The 22911-nt window shown below is 34.8% G+C and overlaps 1 protein-coding gene across 1 annotated transcript in view; it reads left to right on the top strand.

Annotated features, from left to right (window-relative positions):
• The window catches only part of LOC108737848 (netrin-B-like), a 201533-nt gene that overhangs the window by 105857 nt on the left and 72765 nt on the right, over positions 1 to 22911 (top strand). Inside the window, exon 2 of the mRNA XM_025980925.1 lies at positions 830 to 1018. Coding sequence (XP_025836710.1) covers positions 830 to 1018 — 189 coding nt within the window. The remainder of the gene's footprint in view (positions 1 to 829; positions 1019 to 22911) is intronic.

The following is a 22911-nucleotide window of genomic DNA, read 5'->3' as shown; positions in this document are numbered from 1 at the left end:
CTTAGATGCAGAACCCAAGACGGGAAGTTGTCGTATATGTAAAAAGTAATAGTTTTTAAAAGTTAATTTATTCAAAGTTAAATTCGATACTATTTCGAGCGATACCAAAACAGTCTACTTTTAAGTATTCGAAGATTAGGGATCAGATGATATAAGGGTAAATGCCATCTGTAGAAAATTGCTACTTATCGTGGGATTTATAAATGTTCGACAAGGTCCTTTTCTAATAGGAATATCGGAGCACGCAACCAAACCAAGGGGTCTTGGTGGTTATTATTCTGCAGATTGGTCGATGTTCTGTTGGATATGTCTAAGGCGTGCTGATGAGATTCACGTCTGGTAGTTTCAACAGAATATTGACCATGACGAAACTTTTGTTCTGTTTGCGTTGTCCACATTTAAAAAAAGTTAGGGAAATTTGTACTGATCTTGTTATAACTCGAATAGACAAAGACAAAGCAGTGGTTTTGTTCAATTTTATATTAATTTATTTACTAATTCTGGCAGTAAATTAAAAAATCAGATATTTGTAAATACGTACAATAGAGGTCCGATGCTCCTGGGGAAATAGCTCTAAACTTGAATGAACAATTTTTACTTTCAATTTTATGTTTTTTATTAGTCGATTAATTATTATTAGTGGTAAATATATAAAGTATGAATATATTATTTACGTTAGATTTAGCTTAAAAAGTTTTATGTGCATATTGGTATTTATGAATATCTTTTCTTAAACTAAAAAAGTGTTTCTCAGCCGTATTTTTTAACCATAACGTTTGAAATATTTGAACGGTATTTTTTGATTCGCCTTTTCTATTTTTTTTTTCAGCTTGCGAATGTAATCAACACGCTAGAAGATGTCGCTTCAATATGGAACTTTACAAACTGTCCGGAAGAGTTTCCGGCGGTGTTTGCTTGAAGTGCCGACATTTCACCGCGGGTCGTCATTGTCATTACTGCCGCGAGGGCTACTATCGCGATCCCACCAAACAAATTACACACAGACGAGCATGCAAACGTAAGTAATCAACGTTTATTACAGCCGACTCGATCTAGACACTTTAAGCCTCGTAATTTCACGAAGACTCTTTTTATGACAGCACATTAAAAAATTTGTGTAGTTAAAGGAAAATCTCACTTGAGACACTTCTAATCCTTTTATTAAGGAGAAAGGTATACTTGGTTTAGTTTCTGTAGCGATATGACCTTCAGCTTGACCGGCGCAAAGTAGAAAAGAACAGCACTAGGCCAGAAAAGGAAGGAGACAACTCTCGGTCAAACTCTTAACCGGTGAGGAGCGTATAATCCGTACAGTACTGCACGGAAAAATTGACCATTTAATCCACTACAAGTGTATTGCTCAAATGTGCTGTTATTGGTACCATTTACTACTGAAAATATCAACGAGATGTTTATTTATATTTGAAGACATATTAAAGGCTTTAACGCTTGTTTTCGACTCGCTCGTTTTGGCAGGTACTGTATGAAAAAGTATGATTAATAAACAAGAGTCGAGAGTATAATGAGCTTTCTTCTCCCTACCTACGATTTTGCCAGCGCGCATCCAAAACATTGGAAGGGCACATCGCTAGAGAAAGTAAATGAAGTATATTTATAATCGTGAATTTTCTTTATTTGAAAAGAGAATCCGCGAGAACAACCTGTAGTAAATAAAATGCCTACTGTAAAAAAGACTGTCGTTGCATATTTGTTTCCACCAACATTAAATATATTCATATTAAGAGATCTGTGACCGTGTCCACAAATACTCACATAAAAATGTACAAATTACGTTCTCGGTCAGCGGATAATGTTAACCCTAATTGAAATAAATTGACATATGGTGACATCTGGAGGGTGACTTTATTAAAATTATTTTTCACTCCCCTGCCTTCATGTACTGGCAGCCGTTATACGACTGTGTTTGCGACGAAATTGATATTAATGTTCAACTTGACCTAGCAATTGAAAACAATGACATTCCACATTAAAAGTCCCTTTTAACGAATATTAACGCTCATAAAGGTAATGTCTTTGTTTATTTAAAAAATAAATTACTCAAAATGAAATGGGAAATATTTTAAAACACTTTTTTTATTACATATATTCAAGATTTTTACATTATGGTTAAAACAGTGCCCTTCATGAGTGGCATGATTAACTTAGGTCAGTTGTATTACTTAAATAACTATCTTTATGTTCTAGCAAGCGTTTTTTAAAATTTCTGCTGGTTTGTCCAATATAATCTTAAGGGCAATGTCTATAAGTTAGCCGTTTTTCTTTTTATGTTACGTGAACTTTTATTGGAACATTATTGAAATATCTAAGAACTTTAATCGATATGTATTAGTTTGACGTATTTATTGACGTGTTACTGTACAATAGATAAAACAAAGTAACCACTATTATATGTAAAATGGACCGATTTACATGACAATGAGGAACCGAACATAAGTAATACATACCATGTGCATGGGTATGCACGATTGCAGAAGGATAATGCAATAGTTGGGGGTAAAAGCCTATGGTATAACGATTTATGGGCACAGGTAGGTGTGTTAACCAGTCCATCTCGTTTAAATTAATTTGATTGCATCCATTAACGCCACCCAAATTAATTACCGTCCTCCTAAAGCAATTAAGGAAAAATATGTTGGCCATAATATTGTGCCACGCCGTGCCGTAGCATTTGCCAGTTATTTGGTCTAAATGAACGGACTCTTAGGCGTGAAAGGACGTCGCTTTTTCCACACGCGGGTTAATATACCTAAAAGTACAGTTGTTGCAAAATTATATGGCAAGTTTTTCGTACAAATACTAAATATTTTAGTTAGTCAGTACTGGGCGAGTCCGTAAGGGATATTAGAAATGAAATAGTTTTCATTTTTAGGGTTCCGTACGACCGAATGACAAACGTGTTTGTCTGTCTGTCTGTTGGTCACAGTCAATTAGCTCCGAATCTACTGGTCCGATTAAGTTGAAATTTAGTACAGATATGAATTTCTGTGACCCTAATACGGATGCATAACGTAAATAAATTAATTTTGAAAATGGGAGGCATTTTTGGGGGGGGGGGCAAAAAGAAATTAAAAAAAAGTTTTACAAACTGTACCGTGTGAAATGATAGGGCTTGTTGTAAAGGTCTCAAATATATTTTTTTTTATAATTTTAAAATTAAAAGTTCTAAAGTTATTTAAGAAAATCATCTCCGAAACTACTGAACCTAAAATTTTTGGAAAACAGACTGGTGTTTCAGGTTTCCGCCTTATTTTGTAGATTTTTAGTGTTGTAGAAGAACAAGATGTGGACTATGACTTTTAATTCGTTTAAAACAGATTGAGAAGCTTATTATTTCATAAAAATATTAATGTACTTTAGTTGACGTATCTTATGCAATTCAAAGTTCCATTTTGCAGTCATATTTTCTGGTGACGTAAAAATATTAGACTGTGCCGCAAAAGGTATTAAGTTAATTTTATGGAAGCGGAAGTGCAGGGCCCGAGGGATGAGTTTTATTTACCGTGAAATAGAATACAAATGAAAAAAGTTGCTATCGTCTTATATGAGACTATAAATTTTAAACAGTTCACGAGAATTTCAGTTTTACAGTTTACGAACATTAAATGACACATGTAATTTTTAACAGCGAAAGCTTCACGGACATCATTCACTTGAGAGTTAATATACATATAGAAAAAGAAATAACAATTTGGGCACAAAAGTATACTTCATTTACTTTCTGTAGCGATGTGCCCCTTCCAATGTCTTGGGTGCGCGCTGGCAAAATCGTAGGTAGGGAGGAAAAAGCTCATTATACTCTCGACTCTTGTTCATTAAACATACTTTTTCATACAGTATCTGTCAAAAGGTTTGTTCAATCATGAGTAGTAGTGCGAGTCGAAAACAAGCGTGGACGCCTTTAATATGTGTTCAAATATAAAACATCTCGTTGATATATTCAATAGTAAATGGTACCAATAACAGCACATTTGAGCAATGCAATTGTAGTGGATAAAGTGGTCAATTTTTCCGTGCAGTACTGTACGGATTATACGCTCCTCACCGGTTAAGAGTTTGGCCGAGAGTTGTCTCCTTCCTTTTCTGGCCTAGTGCTGTTCTTTTCTACTTTGCGCCGGTCAAACTGAAGGTCACATCGCTACAGAAAGTAAACGAAGTATACCCTTTGACCAATTGAATAGCTGGTATGAAAAGGCTAGAAACAAAAACAGGAGTGAAGACAAATAGTTTAGGATGATAATGATGATGATGACGACCTACTAAAAAACAAAATGTTACCACATTCCGCCAATTCATCTCGAAAGATCCATACGTGAAAATACGTAGAGGTAGGCGTAGGTATGAGTTATACAAAAAAAATTACCATAACAAAATTGAGCAGGCTACGAATTTAACTACGTGACGTACAAAATATATGGGCTGTTTAGCTTTTAAAGTTCTATAAGTGGATTTTACAACTTCTGCTTGGCAGTGTGGCTTAATTAGGTTATAAAGCGAACAAATTATATTAAAGAGTTCATTTTCTTGGAGCAGCACTTTGCCAACTTACAAAACACAATTTTATGCTACGACAGTTTTCGCTCTATATTATGTAGCAGTTTTTGCTGGTAATAACTCAGGAAGAGTATTTAAAACTTCCAACATAATGCGATATAGCATCAGACAGTAGAAAATAAAAGATACGCAAATATAGCGCAAGAGGACAGATTGAGGACGAAATTTTAATATAGCTGCCGCCCGATACGGCAAAAGTAAAAGAATCGCGAAAGTTTTCGTGGTCCCTAAAATATGTTAAGTATGTAAATATTTAACAGAACAAGTGCTTCTGTAAGTGATTTACAAGCCTCTACAGTATGAAATACTTGTTTAAAAAGTCAAGGATGCACTGGCGGCGGGTCGAATTTGTGCCTTGAGGATTTCATATTGATATGTTTTTTGGTTGGGTCGACTTTATAACTGCCTGGTTGGAATTATATCTTTAAACAGGCGTCTTTGATTTCCTAAATTCCTGAGAATGTTGAACTTTCTTTCAAATCCGATGCTGCCAACATGCTCAAATTTATCTGCATCTCTTTCTGTTACACATTAATTGGTGTAACGTTATTCCATTTTCTTTATACGTGTCCGCTGCAATTCCCACCTGACATCTCTTTTCTATGTTAACAGTATTCCCAACTATACCTACAGCATATTGCATTTTATTAAAGTCTTTTGTGTTTAAAACTGCAATGGATTGTATTAATTCGGAAAACAAATATCTACAAAAGACAAAAGAGAAGACAACCCGAGATAAAAACGTTCAGTCTCTTAGAGTCTCTGGAAAGCGATACTCGAATCTCCGTCTCTCATCGAGTCTCTCTGGTGTCGCTGAGAGAGACTGTCCAGAGACTGTCAAAAAACTGTTTAGCGTCTCTGAATAAGGAGAGACTCGAGTCGCTCATAGAGAGATCCTCATTTCGTATCAAGTCTCTGAACGAGAGACTCGAATCTCTCAATAAGTGGTGTCTCGATAGACGTAGTTAAAATTTTCAACATATTTCAGAGATCCCAGTCTTTCTACGAGACTCGAGTCTCTCAATTTTTCAGTTTTATTCATTCAGTCTCTCTGTGGGAGACTCGAATCTTTGAATTAACGTTCAAGTCTCTCATAGAGAGACTGTGAGAGATCCATAAAAACACCTAGGCAATAACTGAAAGACTCTGAGAGACTGGCGAGAAACTGAAAATTTTTGTCTAGGGAATGTATCTGTACTTTTTTTATTTAAGGAGATATCAAGAGTGGCGGCTATCAGTAGGAATGCACCAGCGAAAGGCATGAGATATAACACATGATGTATATTTAGCGAATAGGGTTCCCTTGTTCTTGTAATTTATGTTGACCGTGAATCCCGCTTCTCCGTTTCTTTCTTTCTTCAACCTTCGAGGAAATTCTACGGTAATATACAATATAAATTACAACTTTAAGAGTCTGTAATACATATTCATAAAAAAGTAAAGTTCCTAATCCTGAACGGAGATAAGAAGTAGAATTGAGAAATTAAATTTTACATTTGTGTGTGTTGGTCATTTTTCCCTGTCTCCATTTCAACAAAGGTAATTGGAGAATGTAAAAAGCGACGTAACTTAGTGCTAAGTATTGCAGACTACCCGGGATAAAATAAATTACTTGACAGGGTGGACGAATGGGCCTAAGTATTACGAGATAAGAGACTATTTATGGTAATTACTTAGGTACTTCTGAGTGTTGCTGAAGAATTTCTATTGCTAATTACCGAGTATTAGTCTGACTACGGAACCTGTTCTCGGACCGAGGAATCTCCCAGTTTACTTTGAAAATATGTGTGTTACTGTCTCAACGGAAAATGCACGACTATTTATGATTATGGTACTTCTACAATGCCAGTAATATACAATCTACGTACTAATGGATTGCAAACAATCGACATTCTTTTGTGCTACGTTTCGAATTAAAAATGAAGACGATGTTACACATTGTGTAGAAAAGTAAAAAGGACCTGAGATAGTGGCATTGAATAATAAAACAATTATTTAAATTAAATTGATAAAACCGAAACTATCTCTTAAAATGTGAGGATTTGTACAAGGCATACACAAGACAAACGAATAGGTTAGAGGACCTATAATGAAATTTTGTACACGCATTGTCAGGGGTAGAAAAAAGGACATAGGGATAGGGGTACCTTTTATCTTGAAAAAGTACTGTTCCCAAGGAATTGAAAAATTAATTTTATGTGGTCGTCGATGATTTTCAACGCATATTTAGGGCATCGACGCGGGCGAAGCTGCAGGTAAAATCTAGTCTCTTATAATGTTCGAATCTTCTCCTATTTGTTGTGGTTTGCGCGGCTTAGAATAAGTAAGAATCTACGTACTAGAATGTTCTTTAATGTTTCTAGGATAGTTCTCAGCTAGAATGTTCCCGAATATCTAGGATAGTCTTCACGACTGTTCTGGAATTAACTGGACCGTACTTTGCAATGTTTGAGTGATGGAGTTAGATTCTGACATTAAATTAGGGTATTTCCAAATATTTCAACCAAAAGTGTCGTAAAAATATATGAAATTGACGGTATCTCTGGTATCTGTTTAAGAAAACAACCATTTAACACAAACCGGATCAGCAGCATCAATTGGCTTTTTATTGCTTGTATGGCTTGAAATTTTGTTTATAAATATCATCCAAAATTAGATTTCGAAATTTTTTTGGACATCGTCTTAGAGCTGTAATTCTTCTGGTTATTTCAAGCCGTACGATAAATAAACAACAAACAAGTATGGAAATCCGTAATAGTTCCAGTTAAACGCATCCAATATAAAGTTAGATTGCGAAGAGCCCCAGGGGTCTCGTGTAGGACCTTTATTACTTTTGCGGCAATGGTGTTTTCTAGCCGGCGAATCAATAGGTACATAGAAATCTTTCCCTCGGTCTCTAGTCAGCGCCCTCGATACCCAAGGGCCTCGTCCGCACGTCTCGTGTTTAGTTACGCCCTCCTTATATTCCCGAATGGACACCGACCATCGACTCGCATCGTCGAAAAGAAGAAAATTGCGTTCGATACTTTGAAAATTTATATACCGTCACATAAACACGAACTAAAATGGTACATATCTGTATATGTTACCGGAAATGTATGAAATCTAGGAATTTTGTACTATTCCTAGGAAATGTATACAATTCCGAGGCTTTTTAGGAAATCTATAAAATATTTTTTCAATGATTTTTTACCATAATACACACATACCCTGGGAAATTTATTTATTTCCTAGGAATTGTATGAAATTTCGATATTGTACTAGGAAATGTATACATTTCCCAGAATTTGAGTGTATTAAAAAAATCTTTGAAACAATATTTTATAGATTTCCTGCATAGCATCGGAATTGTATACATTTCCTAAGAATTGTATACAATTCCAGATTTCATATACTCATATACGTATTTCATTTTATAGACTATTTATTTGTGGTAGGTACACAATTAAAATCTAGCTTTTTATAGTGAAAGAATTATTTATGTTCACTTATACGCCTTTTAAAAGTACGTCTAGTGTGTCCGATATAAATTGTATTATATGAGTGCAATTCTCCATGTAAATGTCTGACAGATTTTCTTTCTCTGTTTTGTCTTTATTCTTTTGTAATTATCTAAAGTATTTCGTATTTTTATTAAGTAGAGGATATGACGGACACATTATTAGTAGTTGTTTCTGGTTTTAAGTTTAGAATTGCGTTGTGAAACAAGGAAGGGTGCTTTTTATTTCAATGAAATTTTATGGTACAATGTTTCAATATTAAATAGTGCTAGAGTTATGTACCACTTTTTCTAATATCTCCTCTCCTAAAATTCGAAAGAATTTGTAAAAGATGCACGGATCCTTACGTTTTTTCTCATAGATCGGGAGTACTTTCTTTGAATCCAATTTATATTCTGGATTCGTGTGTATATCCGACTTTATCGTCGATTATTCAGCGTCATTTAATCATTGTATTCTCATGACATGAATAATCGAAACGGAAAAGAACGCGGCGAGTCCAACGGAATCGAGCGGAGTCAAACGGCAAAATCCCTACCTAATCAAAATTCGCAGGCCTCTTCCTTTCCAAAACATTGAACTTCAACTTTCAATTATGTTTTAACAAGCGCCAGTAAGTAGGATGTGGCGCGTTTCCCTCTTTTCTCCAACGTCCGCGGCTCGGAAATTATCATACAAAGAGAGCTTAAGCTCCGATCCAAATCCACCCGAATGAGAGTGAGAGAGCGTACTTTTCCGTACATTTACTGTGGCATTTATTGAGTGAGATTACGTCTGTCTGTGAACTAGACAAATGAACCAATTTCTTAGCACGTTTAATTCGAAATAAATGAAACTTTTATTCAGTAGTTACTTAGAGAGTAAAGGGCTTCGAGATTCTGCCTGTACCTACCTACTTTCATGAATTTTTATACTACCCTTTTTGTTTTGAATAATACGTCTACGCTATACAGTCACTCAGCAAATTACATAAAAGGACAAGAAAATAAAGCGAAGAACAGGCACCGATTTACATTTACTTTTCTTTTATGTTATTAACTCAAATGAAACGAAACAGGGGTGGCTCGCATATGTACAAAAATGTAACAGAAAATACCTATTTATTTATGAATTTTGTGACCCGATGATTAAGATACATTTATATAATANAAGATACGTCTATTGTCACGGATAATTTACTGCAGACTTTCTACTTTTTTAAGATCCGGCCGGGTACCGGATAATGACGCTGCGGACTCGGCAGTAGCAGGTAATTTTACCAGAGAAAAAAGCAACAAACTAACACCAGCAATAATAATTTAATAAGTATAACAAAAGAACTATCTAACGAAAATTAGTAATTAAGATTGTATTGGAATAGGTCGTTTATCCCAATTTGTATTATTTATTGATTACCGTACTAAATTATATGTTATTTCGATATAGTTCTTGTGTGAATGGTGAACAATAATACATCAGTATGGCCGAACTGTTACCTTGCAGACTTTTAGTATTTATAAACATTGTAATTGGCCTTTATTATAGCCTTGTTTTAACGGTTTCAACACTCAACCTGATCAAGAATTAAAATTTAATTGGTTTAGTGCTTAAAGGACTTTTTGAATGGGATTTAATGTGGCTTGGAACGTTGGTGAGGGTGACATTTAATGGAAAACCCACTCTCTTTCCTATCCTGACTTAATTTTCCCATTTCCCCAAAACCAGAACAACCCACATCCTTAATCACTTGAGAATAGTAATCTAATCTAGGGCTACCTCTACTCCTCTTAACTCCTGTTTCTGCCTTTAATATGTCTCTGACTAGACTTTCATGCCTGAGAACCAACCTATATCTTATCCTGACTTATCTGACTTCCCATAGGGTTGTTCGGAAAGTCATTTCGTTTTTTTTTTTGTGGAAATGAAAGACAATTTTCGTATAATAAACAAATACTTTATTAAATTATATATTGACCGTTCTGGTCCAACACCTTTTGCCATCTTTCTGGTAGTAGCATAATTCCACGCTCATAAAATTTTTGGTCTTTGCTGGCAAAAAACTGATCGAGGAGGTTTTTGACCTCCTCATTTGAGGTGAAGGTTTTACCGTCTAAAAAATTTTGGAGTGACCGGAACAAATAATAATCCGATGGTGCCAGGTCTGGAGAATATGGTGGGTGTAGCATTGTATCCCATTCAAGCTGTAAAAGCTTTTGGCGAGTGACCAAACTTGTGTGAGGTCTCGCGTTGTCTTGGTGAAACACTACACCTTTCCTGTTGATTAGTTCTGACCTTTTCTGTTGAAGTGCATCATTCAGTTTGTCCAGCTGATGACAGTAGACTTCCGAATTAATCGTTGTGTTATCCGGTAAAAGCTAAAAAAAAACGATTCCTTTAAAATCCCACCAAACAGACAGCATCACCTTTTTTTGGTGAATATCGGCTTTGGAAATGGTTTGAGCCGGTTCATCTTTTTTGCTCCATGACCTCTTGCGTTTGACGTTGTTGTATACAACCCATTTTTCGTCCCCAGTGATGATGCGCTTCAAAAACGGATCATTTTCGTGACGTTTGAGAAGCGAATCGCAGACGTCAATGCGGCGACACAGATTTCTCTCTGTGAGAACATGGGGAACCCATACATCGAGCTTCGAGGATAATCCCAGGCCTTTCAAGTGGTCATAAACTGTTGAATTTGATAAATTTAACCTCAATCCGATCTCACGTGTTGTTATTCGCCGGTTCACATCAACTAATGCCTTTATCGCGTCTTTATCAGCTTCAACCGGCCTTCCCGAACGTGGTGCATCTTCGACATCAAAATTGCCGGATCGAAATTTAGCGAACCAGTTCTGGCACTGGCGTACTGTCAACACACCTTCTCCATACACATCAGTCAATTTCTTTCTGGCTTGAACAGCATTTTTACCCTTTCTGTAGTAAAACAGTAAGATATGTCGAAAATGCTGCTTATCGCTCTCCATATTTAAAAGGGCACCAACCAAAAACTACTGCGTAGAATTAATTGGAATTTTTCACACACAAGCCTTGCTATATGAGCTCTTAAAGCATATAAAAATTATACGGCTTAAATGTGAAGTTGGGTGCAAAAGAATACAATTAAATCCTCTGTCGGGAAAAAACGAAATGACTTTCCGAACAACCCTATAGATAACAAAAATCAACCACTTCCTCTAATTTTTCGTCTCCTATCTATATATTTGCTCGTTTATACCAGTATTTTTGTATCTGACATGTTGTGCATAATTTATAACGTACGTGATTTTGTATAGCTGCGTTCGTTTTTCTGTTGAAAATAATATTTTCACTAGCACGTCTTTTTACTGAAAACCGTTTTATATACACCTATCGCCGCGGCAACGCAGAAGTTAATTTCGCACGTTTATTGGCCTTTATTTTCTCGTAAATTGCAATAACACGACCCGTGATTTATGCATGTCTATATAAGTTCTTGAATTTTTACTGTATGTGTACGGGTGCTTGAATAAACAACGAATGCATAAGACATAATATTGCAAATTGCAATCCATGTACATCATAAAGAGGGATGCAGTTATTACATTTCTTACGTTAGTAGCAATTTTCTGGAACTAAAAAGTCTAAAAAAGATGTTTTATTTATATCTAGTACTATACATATACTGTGGAAAAATTATGTTCATATGAACATTGTGTTTTCCCGCTTTTCTCAGTTTTACTGGTCAACTCTTGATATGTAAAGATAGGCTGATGTCAAGCAACTCCACCCGTACTTTTTAAAATGTGTTGCACCTACCAATTTACCCTGCGGCGTTATCTGAAACTACCTCTTTGCTGTAAATGTCACTGAAAAGTCATGACTTCAAATTTATTTTTCTACGAGTATGTTTGAGACTTTTAGGAAAAGACTTGCCATTTTTGGTGTTCAATCTATGAATATATTTCTTTTCCTTTAGTTATCAGCATTTACAAATAATTTAATCTGAGTGAATACTTTGCTTCTTAACATTTCTAAATGTGTAATTGATAAACCACATATCATTTAAACGGAAAAAGAGTCAAGGCCAGCAAGGGTAGTAATGTCTTTAGTTGATTATAAAACCAAACAACTGTCTCTTTTTTCATATATACAGTCGAACTTCGATAACTCGAACTGCGATGTGACACATAAAAACTTCGAGTTATCAAATAATACTTCTTTAATTAGTATTTCTTTGTGAATAAACATTTATGTATTTATTTCAGTAAAAATTGGTTAAATGTTACATAAGTGCCTTAACATCTATGCTTTTCAAAGGAATAACAAAAATTATGAAGCAGTACCATCAACATATTTTTACATACATAGTAAGTATGTACATATGTATGTACTACAAGTACATATATGCATGTATTTACTATTTTACTGTAAAAAAGTCAGTTATTTGTGACTGACGAACGGATTTCTTATTTTGGTTTTCGAAAAAAGCTTCAATTTCATTTAAACTATTATACAGGGCATCGGTTGTATATTCACTGGCTTTTAAATAGGAACGCAAGACACTCAACGAATTCTCCATTCTTTCCTATCCTGACCAAATCTTCGCATTTCCCTAAAACTAAAATCTAGATCTACTTCTACTTCTAGTATGTCTCTAACTAGCCCTGATGTCCTACTAATGTATCTTGCCTATTTCTTATTGACTTTTACAGTACCCTCTGTTCTATTAATTTTTCTGTTACCTCCTCATTTCTTACGTCTATCCACGTTACCTTACCCCCTTCACTTGCCTGTAACACCACATTTCGAAGGCTTTTAACTTTTTCCTTTCCAACATCCACACTTCGCATCCATACACAACCGTACTCCGAACGTACATCACCTTTAGATAAGTAATAAATTAAATGATTAAATATTCATTTAATACCAACCGTAAATGACTTCACGCACGGGAATTTCGATATTCTCTTGCGGTGTACCATTTTGTACTTGGCAAAATAAATAAGTAATAAACAATAAATAAGTAATCTTGCACACGTGTCTCAACTTCTCGGCCATTATAAAAAAAGGAACAGTTCTAAAATAGCATTTTTCCTAAATGGCCCAGGAAAACCACAGAAAAAGTTGGAGCAGAGCAGACAACCCTGAAAATCGATCTTGCATCCTTTCCAATGCTTTGAAATATTAATCAATAATATTCTTCATATTCAATGATATTATTGGGCGACTGTCAATTGTTGAATTTCTAATTTTTCTAAGAAATTTAATTTTTAATCATCTAAAGGGATATAATAACCAAATTGAAGGTTATACTGGAGTCCTTTACTGTTTCGTAGTTCTGAAATTCCAATCAGTATCTCCTATTAATGACCAAATATGGCTTACAATTTTACCGAGTAGCTTGGCCCTGAGGTTAGACCTATGCATACCACTCTTAGGTCATTGCTTAGCATTCGAGAACACACCGCATAAATTTTGGGCTTGTCTACTTTAGTCTAGTTTTTCTATAGCTTTCTTGGATTACCTAGGCAAATGTTAAAGAAATAATATTCGACAGATAATCTTTCACTGTCTTCTCTCTTGATTTCGTCTGTTTCATATTTCTCATCCCAATCAATGCCCACCCATTTCCACGACTTCTAAATGAAGACTAAAGAGAGTCTTCTACCCTACCCTCTATTGTATTCCAAAGGGAATGCTCGCCCATCAGCATCAGTAGCTAGTAGGAGTGGAACATCCAAAGGCTTCTTTTTTACAACTTTAGTATTGAGTGGCATGGTTTAGCATTCGGGAGAACACCAGCTAGGTCAGTCTGGGCGGTCTTCCGGTGGTTTCCTCGTACCACTTAACCGAGCCGCATGGCCTACAGGTTTAGACCATTGCTTAGCATTCGGGAGGACGCCGGTTCGATTTTAGGTCCGTCTGCNTCGACAGAATATTTATAATAGAGGCTTTGGACTCCGAGGGGAAGGGAACACAAAATTTTATGAATTTTCTAGAGGTTATTACGTTATCGAGGTTTAAGTTATCAAGGTTCTACTGAATATGAAAATTAAGTTTGTATTTTTTTAAGAACACAAAATTGTTAATGACTGTATTTCATATCATAATTCGTCTAACATAAACACATAGAATTGAAAATAGCCAAAAAATTTACCTAATTACAGTAATTAGATTCTGAGCAATCACAACCTGAAAAATATCGTTTAGTAGAAGGTACACAAGTATTAACATAGTTTGTTGTCGATAATGATAACAATTCAGAATATTATTGAGGTGGAACGAAACTTTCTACTTCAAATGTCAGCACGCATACAGGAGAACTAATGCTCCTTCTAATTAACATTAATAATGACAATTAAAAGCACCAAGATTTTTACGATTACTTGGCTACAAACTCCGAAGCGCTACAGAGCGTTTGGTTATGAAATTACTACCATTTACAGTGTATTTTGTACCAGAGAAAGAAGTGAATGTTCTTCTTTTAGTACGCGCGGGTCGAGTGTGAGAAAGTCAAGAGCCTGATAATGTTTTATTATGAATTTACGCCGATGCTAACTCCCTCCGGGGCTGCAATAAACTTAGACAAACGTCTAACTAGTGTCTCACTACACACACTACATTCTGTGTTACAAACGTAGAAGAGAGTAAGCATACTATAAGCTAAACAACTACAATATTTTACATGTCGAATCTTCGTAGATAGAGCTGGTTCAAAATGTCATGAGCCTTCTTTATACATTGCATTCATATTGTAAAGTACGAAAATATTGAATAGACTGTTTAGTTTAGTTGCAGGGTAGATTAGACTCATTTACATATTATGCTTCCCGGGATAAAAATGTTCAGTCTCTCAGAATCTCTGAAAGCGAGACTCGAGTCTCCGTCTGTCATTGAGTCTCCCTGGTGTCGCTGACAGAGACTGTCAAAGAAACTGTTTAGCATCTCTGAACGAGAAACTCGAGTCGCTCATAGAGAGATCCTCATTTCGTATCCAGTCTATGAACGAGAGACTCGAATCTCTGAACGAGAGATTCGAATCCCTCAATAAGTGGTGTCTCAAAAGACATGGAAAAAAGTTCAACATATTTCAGAGATCCCAGTCATTCAGTCTCTCTGTGAGTCTCTGAATTAACAATTTTATCGTTCGAGTCTCTCATACAGAGACTGTGAGAGATCCATAAAAACACCTAGACAATAACTGAGAGACTGTGAAAGACTCTCAGAGACGGTCTCAGAGTCGCTGAAAGACTCCGAGAAACTGAAAATTTTTGTCTAGGGTTTTTGGACACCTTCCCCCTTGTCATACTTCGTCATACAAATCTTGTACCCCCTTGCCTTTGGTCTCGTCGAGCTGATATTTTAACCTTTTTGCTAATTCATCATCATCATAATTATTAAGTCCTTAAGACTGGTTACACACGCTCTTCCACTCGTTCCTATCCCGAGCCAATCTTCGCATTTCTCTAAAACTAGAACTAGGTCTACCTCTACCCCTCTTAGCACCTGTTTCTGTTTTCAATATATCTCTAACAAGCCCTTCGTGTCTGATAAGATGTCCTACTAACCTATCTCGTCTATTTCTTTTTGACTTTTGCTAATTGCTGTTCATTTTTTAAGGCATTTTCTTTAAATATAAAATTAATAATTCTGCTTCTCCCTTCATAGCGTTACGTAATTTATGAACATCTTCTCAAGTTAGGTTGGACTTAAGCAGGAAGATGATCCTTTCAAAGATACAAGTATTGCTTGATTAATAGTTTCCTTTAAAGAAAAGCAATAAAAAACGCTTTTAGCTGTTTTGGTTCTTCTTGTTTATGAATTTTACATTAAACTGAATATTTTTTAGGAATGTTTACTTAAATATCATCAGTTTGGTTACACATAATATTTATTTCATTATTTCCTAATATAATCCTAAGAAAACATTTTTATATTATTTATTCTCTATGAGAAAAAAACATGATGAGTTCTAGAGTTAGTTATCTAACGTAAATGATGTGTACCATCCTTGTAATGTGTATCTACTGTCCTGTCTAAAAATGAACGATGTGGATTTTACCCATAGCCATGACAGGGTTTATGTTTACTCTCTGATAGCGATACGGGGTGCTACAGTTTGCCCTTTCTGTTCAAACACACGGGAGAACATGCCCCTGAATATACAATACTGATTCCATGACTATCACGTAAAAAGTTGAATTCATAAAATTTCAAACTTGAGTAAAATTCTTTCCAAACTTAGAAGCGTTTAAAGTGCGTATTTCTCCATTTCTCTAGCTCAAAAGTTGAAAGCATATTTTACACTATCTTTTACTTCTTTAATTCGAATTTTTATTGATTTTCATCGGAAGAATTAGCCGCAGTAACAATCAACGGTTCGAGTTTTTATGCGAAACTATTGTCACTAGCTTTTTGTAATGAAACTTTAATAATAACTGTTCACTGCAGATGTAGTTATTAGCACTGATTTACGAATAATCCTGTGGACCACAGATTATAGAAATTATTCGGCTGTTACATCCAAAAATATCGACTTCGCTAAATTAATTTTTATAGAAGAGGATTAAGTGTTTCTTAGGAAAATCTAGGCAAGCAACACACCCGCAACATTCAACATGGTCCTTCTAGCCGGATCTAGCGGAAAACAATAAAAAGTCGATTATTTTCTATCGAAGTGTAAAATTCGAAGTTCATTTTATCCATCGGGGACGAGCAGATCAATTTTTCATAAAAACATCGTTTGATTCATCTAGAGATCTACCAGAAATCACATATAAGACACCCGCATCAATCAACAGAGTATTTACACTGTTTTTTCCTTATTTTATAGCATCTATAGCTAAGTATTTATTATTACAGTAGCAGTGTGTGATATGAGACGGAACTGTGGGTGTCCTTTGTTCTCTAAGTCGTAAATGTTCTCGTCTTGATATCATAAACGGATAATAAATAGTTAATCGCAATAATAGCAAGAACCAGTGCGATATACATATGCACGTGTAACATTAATGATGCTGCAGTGTAATAAGTAGGTGCATATGTAAGTATAAAAACATGGACACATGAATACGTAGCTACGTGTGTATGTATGCTACAGATATATAGAGGAAGTCGTTAAAGTTTACGACAGGCATTCCTGCATGGCCATAAACAGGTAGAAGACAAATATTGAGAGGTGTATTTTAAATTCTAATGAATTAAAATATTTCTTATTGCGTTAGTTTATCAGGTAAAAACTGACGTGTACGAACCGATAAATTAAGCAGGAGTCGTAAACCAATTAGGATAACGAAATGCACATATGTATATCTGTATTCTATATGTATATTTGTGTATATGTATGTGAATAAATGTACTTGTATTAAACAAAAAAATGAATTGATTATTATGCACCACATTGCTATTCATGAGACAGACGGTAGCTCTTGGACTTTTGGATAATTCTGAAATTTCTGTCAAACTACCTAGTATTGCCATTATTGAATTTTAAACCAATTTTTAAAATAAAAAAACGAAGGTTTTGGTTCTTTACAATCGTCGATATTTCTCTTTCGGAGAAAAGGCCTCAATAGCTTACATAGATACTTTTTATTTGAGAGGGAAAAGGGTTCCGCAGCAAAAAAAATGGGAACCGTTGTATGAGATAATAATGTTCAGTCTCTCAGAGTCTCTGAAAGCGAGACTCGAGTCTCTCAATAAGTGATGTCTCGATAGACATGGTTAAAATTTTCGAAGTTCAACATATTTCAGTGATCCCAGTCTATCTACGAGAAACTCGAGTCTCTCAATTTTTCAGTTTTATTCATTCAGTCTCTGTGAGAGACTCGAATCTCTGAATTACCAATTTAATCGTTCGAGTCTCTCATACATAGACTGTGAGAGATCCATAAAAACATCTAGGCAATAACTGAGAGACTGTGAGAGACGGTCTCAGAGACGCTGAAAGACTCTGAGAGACTGGAGAGAGACTGACAATTTTCGTCTAAGGTGATCTATCAGAATTAGTAACATTCTTAACGTATTTCATAAAGTATCTTGTACTTAAAGATGTACAAGAGGTCACGAAAACTTATTTGAACCAATTTTTAGAACATTTACTTAGTTTTCCCATCGACAGATTCTGACAAGATGCTTTTAAACCACATCAAGATGTAAATGCAAACGGCTTTCCCGTTTAAGAGCTCAAATTAAGTTTTAAGTGCCGAAGCGCACGAAAAATTTTACACGTTTTCAAAGTGGAACGTTCGTTCACGTATTATACGAAAAAGTGCGGGGTCTGTATTAAAAGGGACGTTACGTCGTCTTTATTCCTCCCTGGAGGGCGGCCAGAACTGATATTGCAACTTTTATTGCAAATTAAATTTAGTTTACGATCTGATGTTGACATGAAAGGAATGAAAAATTACGTCTTCTTAATAACGATTTAACTTGGATGTTTAATTAAGGAACAGAAATTACCATTCATTCATTTTAACTCTATTAAGAACTTTTGAATATAAAAGACATCGTGGAACGAACTCTTTCTTCGCTTTGGTCAAAATCCGAAGAGGTATTAGACAGAATAGGAGAACGGAGGACGCTATGGAAGTCAATAAGAAATAGGCGAGTCGATAGGACACCTTCTCAAGCATGAAGGGCAAGTCAGAGAGATATTAGGAGCAGAAACAGGAGTTAAGAGGTGTAGAGGTAGACCTAGATTAGATTATTGTTCGCAAATAGTTGAAGATGTGTGGGATTTTCTAGTTTTAGGGAAATGCGAAGATTCAGTCTGAGGACTGATGAGCTTATGATGATGGAAGGTGTATAAAACTAGATACAATTGATGTATCCACGAAGCTGAAGTCCTTAAGTCTAAAAGTATACATATAAATGTAAAATGTAATAATTATTTTGGACAAATCACTTTATTTTTTTAGTTTAAGTTTGTGCAAAGTATTAAGTAAGTTATCGTAAAAACATTTTCCGAATTACTGCCTATTCCTTTGATTTATGGGACATATAATATGTAGAAAGTTTGATGATGTTAGTCATTTTATAACTTATTTATGAAGAAGCCGTCATTTAGAATAATTAAAGAAAACGAGATTGTTTGATTTAAATATCAATTTCATATGGAGATTCCAAATACATTGAATGAAGACAATCAAAAATAATTGTACTCAATTGTTTTCGATTAAATAGTGAGCGGTATACATGTATAAATGTAGGAATTTGTTTGTAACAATAAGACTATAAATTTATTTTACGTTATCTCTTTTATAAACGGCCATTAATTAAGGAATGGTCTCATATGCCATTCTTTTGTCATTTTTCGCCTAGAAAAAAGTTGGACTGTTGCCAAGTTTCTATGTTGAACTGTCTTTGTCAGTTGTTTTATCCATTTAGCCAATTTCCTTTAAATACAGAACAATTGTCACTTATAGTACTTAATTTTTAGTGTGTGTATTTACTTGTCATTTTCAATTGCCTTCCACATTGCGATAAAATTCAGAAGTGATCATCTCAGCCATATATTTACATTTATCGTTTAATTTAAGGTCAAATCTTCATTGTGCTCATAAACAAATAGTATAACGTCCTCAATTAACCAAGCGACTTCTCTTTTGCCTTCAATTTGTCTATTTTACATGTTTTTCTACAACAACTACCATCCGCTCATTCTCATCACTCCTAAATGAAGCCTGAAAAGGGTTGCCACCCTATCCTCCAGCTTTGCACTAGACTGTAGGTCCCTCCTACTGCTTGCCTATCGATAGAAGCCACTAGAATACAACGTCTAAAAGAAACTACCCTGAGGCCAGGCCTGATTCTCATTACGATATCCTAATATTTTTTAAATTTTGTCCAAACTACTTACACATATTTGTCTTTAGAATGTTAAAAATCTATAGTGATTTGGAGGTAAAGTATCCTAATTATCCATTCATTTTTGGTACAATAATTTTTATTTATCTTTTTTAGGTTTTATAAAATTCATATTGCGTACACTTGTTTTAAACGTTTTTCATGGGATTTTATAAATCTTCTTGTAAGAATATTTTGAAAAACATTTTTAGACCATTATTGCTAAAGACATTCAACTGCATATGCATTTTTCTTATTGTGATTTGAAATTGAATATGGTGAAAGCCATATGCACGAATGAGAATTGTGAATGGAACGAATGAATCGCGTAGTGAGGAGCTGCAACGCATTCAAAACATCATTCCGCACATCTAGTCGAGTCTTTTAATAAAATAGGATGCATTTTGATGTGAGTAGTATAGGAAGGGTTCAATCTCTCTTTAAAAATGATGCGATTTTTAACTACACTTTCGCTGGCCGTCAAGTTGAAATAAAATTGAACATACGGAATGCCGATTTATGTAAACGCACAGATGCAAACGATTTGTATTTATAGCCAAAAGTTTCACATTCTTAACACTTCAATCAGTTACAGTTTGAGGTATATTTGTTCCACAAGTCAAACAAAGAACTTCGCCATTCGAATGGATTGTTACCTCCGTGAGATATTTTTAAAAAGCACACGTAATGTGTAACAATTTAAGGTGTGGGAGTGCTTTTGTTTTTGAAAAAGCGTAATGTGACGAAAACCAATTCAAACATGGTACACGTGTGATAATACAGAAACTTAGGTATTTTGATTTTTTTCGAAAAACATTTAGATTTACGATCGCCTTGAATAGAATACAACGAGAAACATTAATGTGATATATACATATATTTATATGATATAAAAAGTGGGTATTATAATGGAAAACGGGTACGTCAGATTACGTAATAAGAATGGAGACGAAAAGTGGGAAGATATGGGAGAAAACAATAAAAGGGGTAGTAAAATGTGAGGAGAGGTTGGGGAAGACAGAAGAAGGGGATATAAGGAAGGAAATATGGAGGAGGAAGATAACGGAAATAGGGGCAAAAAGTAGATATGATAGAGAAAGGGAGGGACTTTTGCTTTGCGTCTCAAGAAGATTTTAAGGAAGAATAGATAATTTTAGAGGATCTGGAAGGGATTTTTATGTTAGAGGCAAAGTAACTGAAGGTTTTATTAAAGTTAAATAATAATATAAGGTGAAGAAGTGATTATATTTATGAGGGGTAAATAGAACAGGGTAGTTGTAGGTTTAATTGGTTGTTTCATTTTTTTTTGTCATTTTTATGTCTTGTTGTGATTAAGCGTACACTTTTTAAGTTATATTAGTCCTGTTTAATGACGATTTAGATAGAATTTTTGTGTATTTTTTATATAAGGACATGATGTAATAAAACAGTTTCAATTAGGGGTTGGTGGCTTTCGCGGCCCACGTCAGTAACTGCCCTGTACTTCCATATTTATGTAATTAATAAAGTAACACGGTTTCAAAAGACTTACACAATTGAGTAGTTGATTAATAACACTCTAGTGTTTAAGAAAGAGTCATCATCATCATAAGATCGTCAGTCTTAAGTCTGGTTGGACATGCACCTCCACTCTTTCCTATTCTGCGATAATCTTCTCATTTCCCTAAAACTAGAACAACCCATATCCTTAACTATTTGTGAACAGTAATCTAATCTAGGTCTACCTCTACCCTTCCTAACTCCCATTTCTACCTCTAATATGTCTCTAACTAGACATTCATGCCTGAGAAGGTGTCCTACTAACCTATCTCGCTTATTTCTTATTGACTTCCATAGAGTGCTCTGTTCTCTTACTCTTTCTAATATCTCTTCATTTCTAACCTTCTCTATCCACGGTATCCTCATCATTCGCAAGTAACAACACATTTCGAATGCTTCTAACATTTTCTTTTCCGCCGCGTCCACTGTCCATGTTTCGCACCCGTACAGCGCCGTGCTCAACACATACACCTTCAACAATCTTTTTCGAATTTCTAGATTAACCGCTCGCGAGCATAAAAACAGTACTATATGAAAATAAATAAAAGTAAAAGACGATAGATAACAAAGAGTAACATAAAACTTTTTTTTTTGCTGTACTTATACTGAAACCATCATCATTAGTATAGTAAATTTCTATCATCATGATGCCAAGGGTTCTTTAAGTGATGCAGAACTCGAAAAAGAAACTGCTTTATCATTATAATTAAGATTAATTTGTTATAGGCAAATTGTGTTAGAACTACCGATTAATCTTCAAAAGTTACAAAATAAAGTCGCATCATAGGCTTTTAACGTTAAGATACGAGTTCACTGGATGGGAAAAATACTTTTTGGCTTTTCCGTCGCAGTCCCTTATGGCTATATATTTTTCCACCAATTCAACCGCTTTTTTCAGATTGCCTTGACAGTTCCGTGCAGAAGTTCCTCGAACTTTCTTCAGAATATTAACCGTTTTATACTCCCGTAATATTTCATGACTATACCCGACTTTGTATGTACTTAAGCAGATATGTACGAATTACTTTTTATCGTTTTGATTTATACCGTGTTATTTATTTTTAATAAAATCATCATGTTATACCTTTTAGATTTTATTAGGTAATTTGTAATTCTTGTTGCTCTGGTAAATATATACCTAGTTGTAACGTAATTATATTTATTTACACAACATTCCGCGAGCATAGGCATTATAATATCAAATATGCTCAATAATAATTGTATTGTGTTCACAATAACAAAAATTTAATTAATGAGTATGGCAAATGATCCTGCCTTTATGATATTACGAACCTTTGGAAGTTGTTATAAAAATATTTTTTTTCAAATTTGTGTCAATAAGTAATCAGTTTTATATCTAAAAAGGTAAAAATGGCACTGCCAATTTTTCATAATTTGTTTACTCGAAAGCAAAATTATAATCATAAAAAATAAATTTAGAATCTTAACGTGGAATCAACATCATCAGAAAATTAAACAAATCTAAAGACATTCA

This window comes from Agrilus planipennis, unplaced genomic scaffold (genome assembly GCF_000699045.2).
Source record: "Agrilus planipennis isolate EAB-ADULT unplaced genomic scaffold, Apla_2.0 scaffold2, whole genome shotgun sequence".
In the NCBI taxonomy this organism is placed as follows: Eukaryota; Metazoa; Arthropoda; class Insecta; order Coleoptera; family Buprestidae; genus Agrilus; species Agrilus planipennis.
This window is presented reverse-complemented; position numbering and strand designations above follow the sequence as displayed.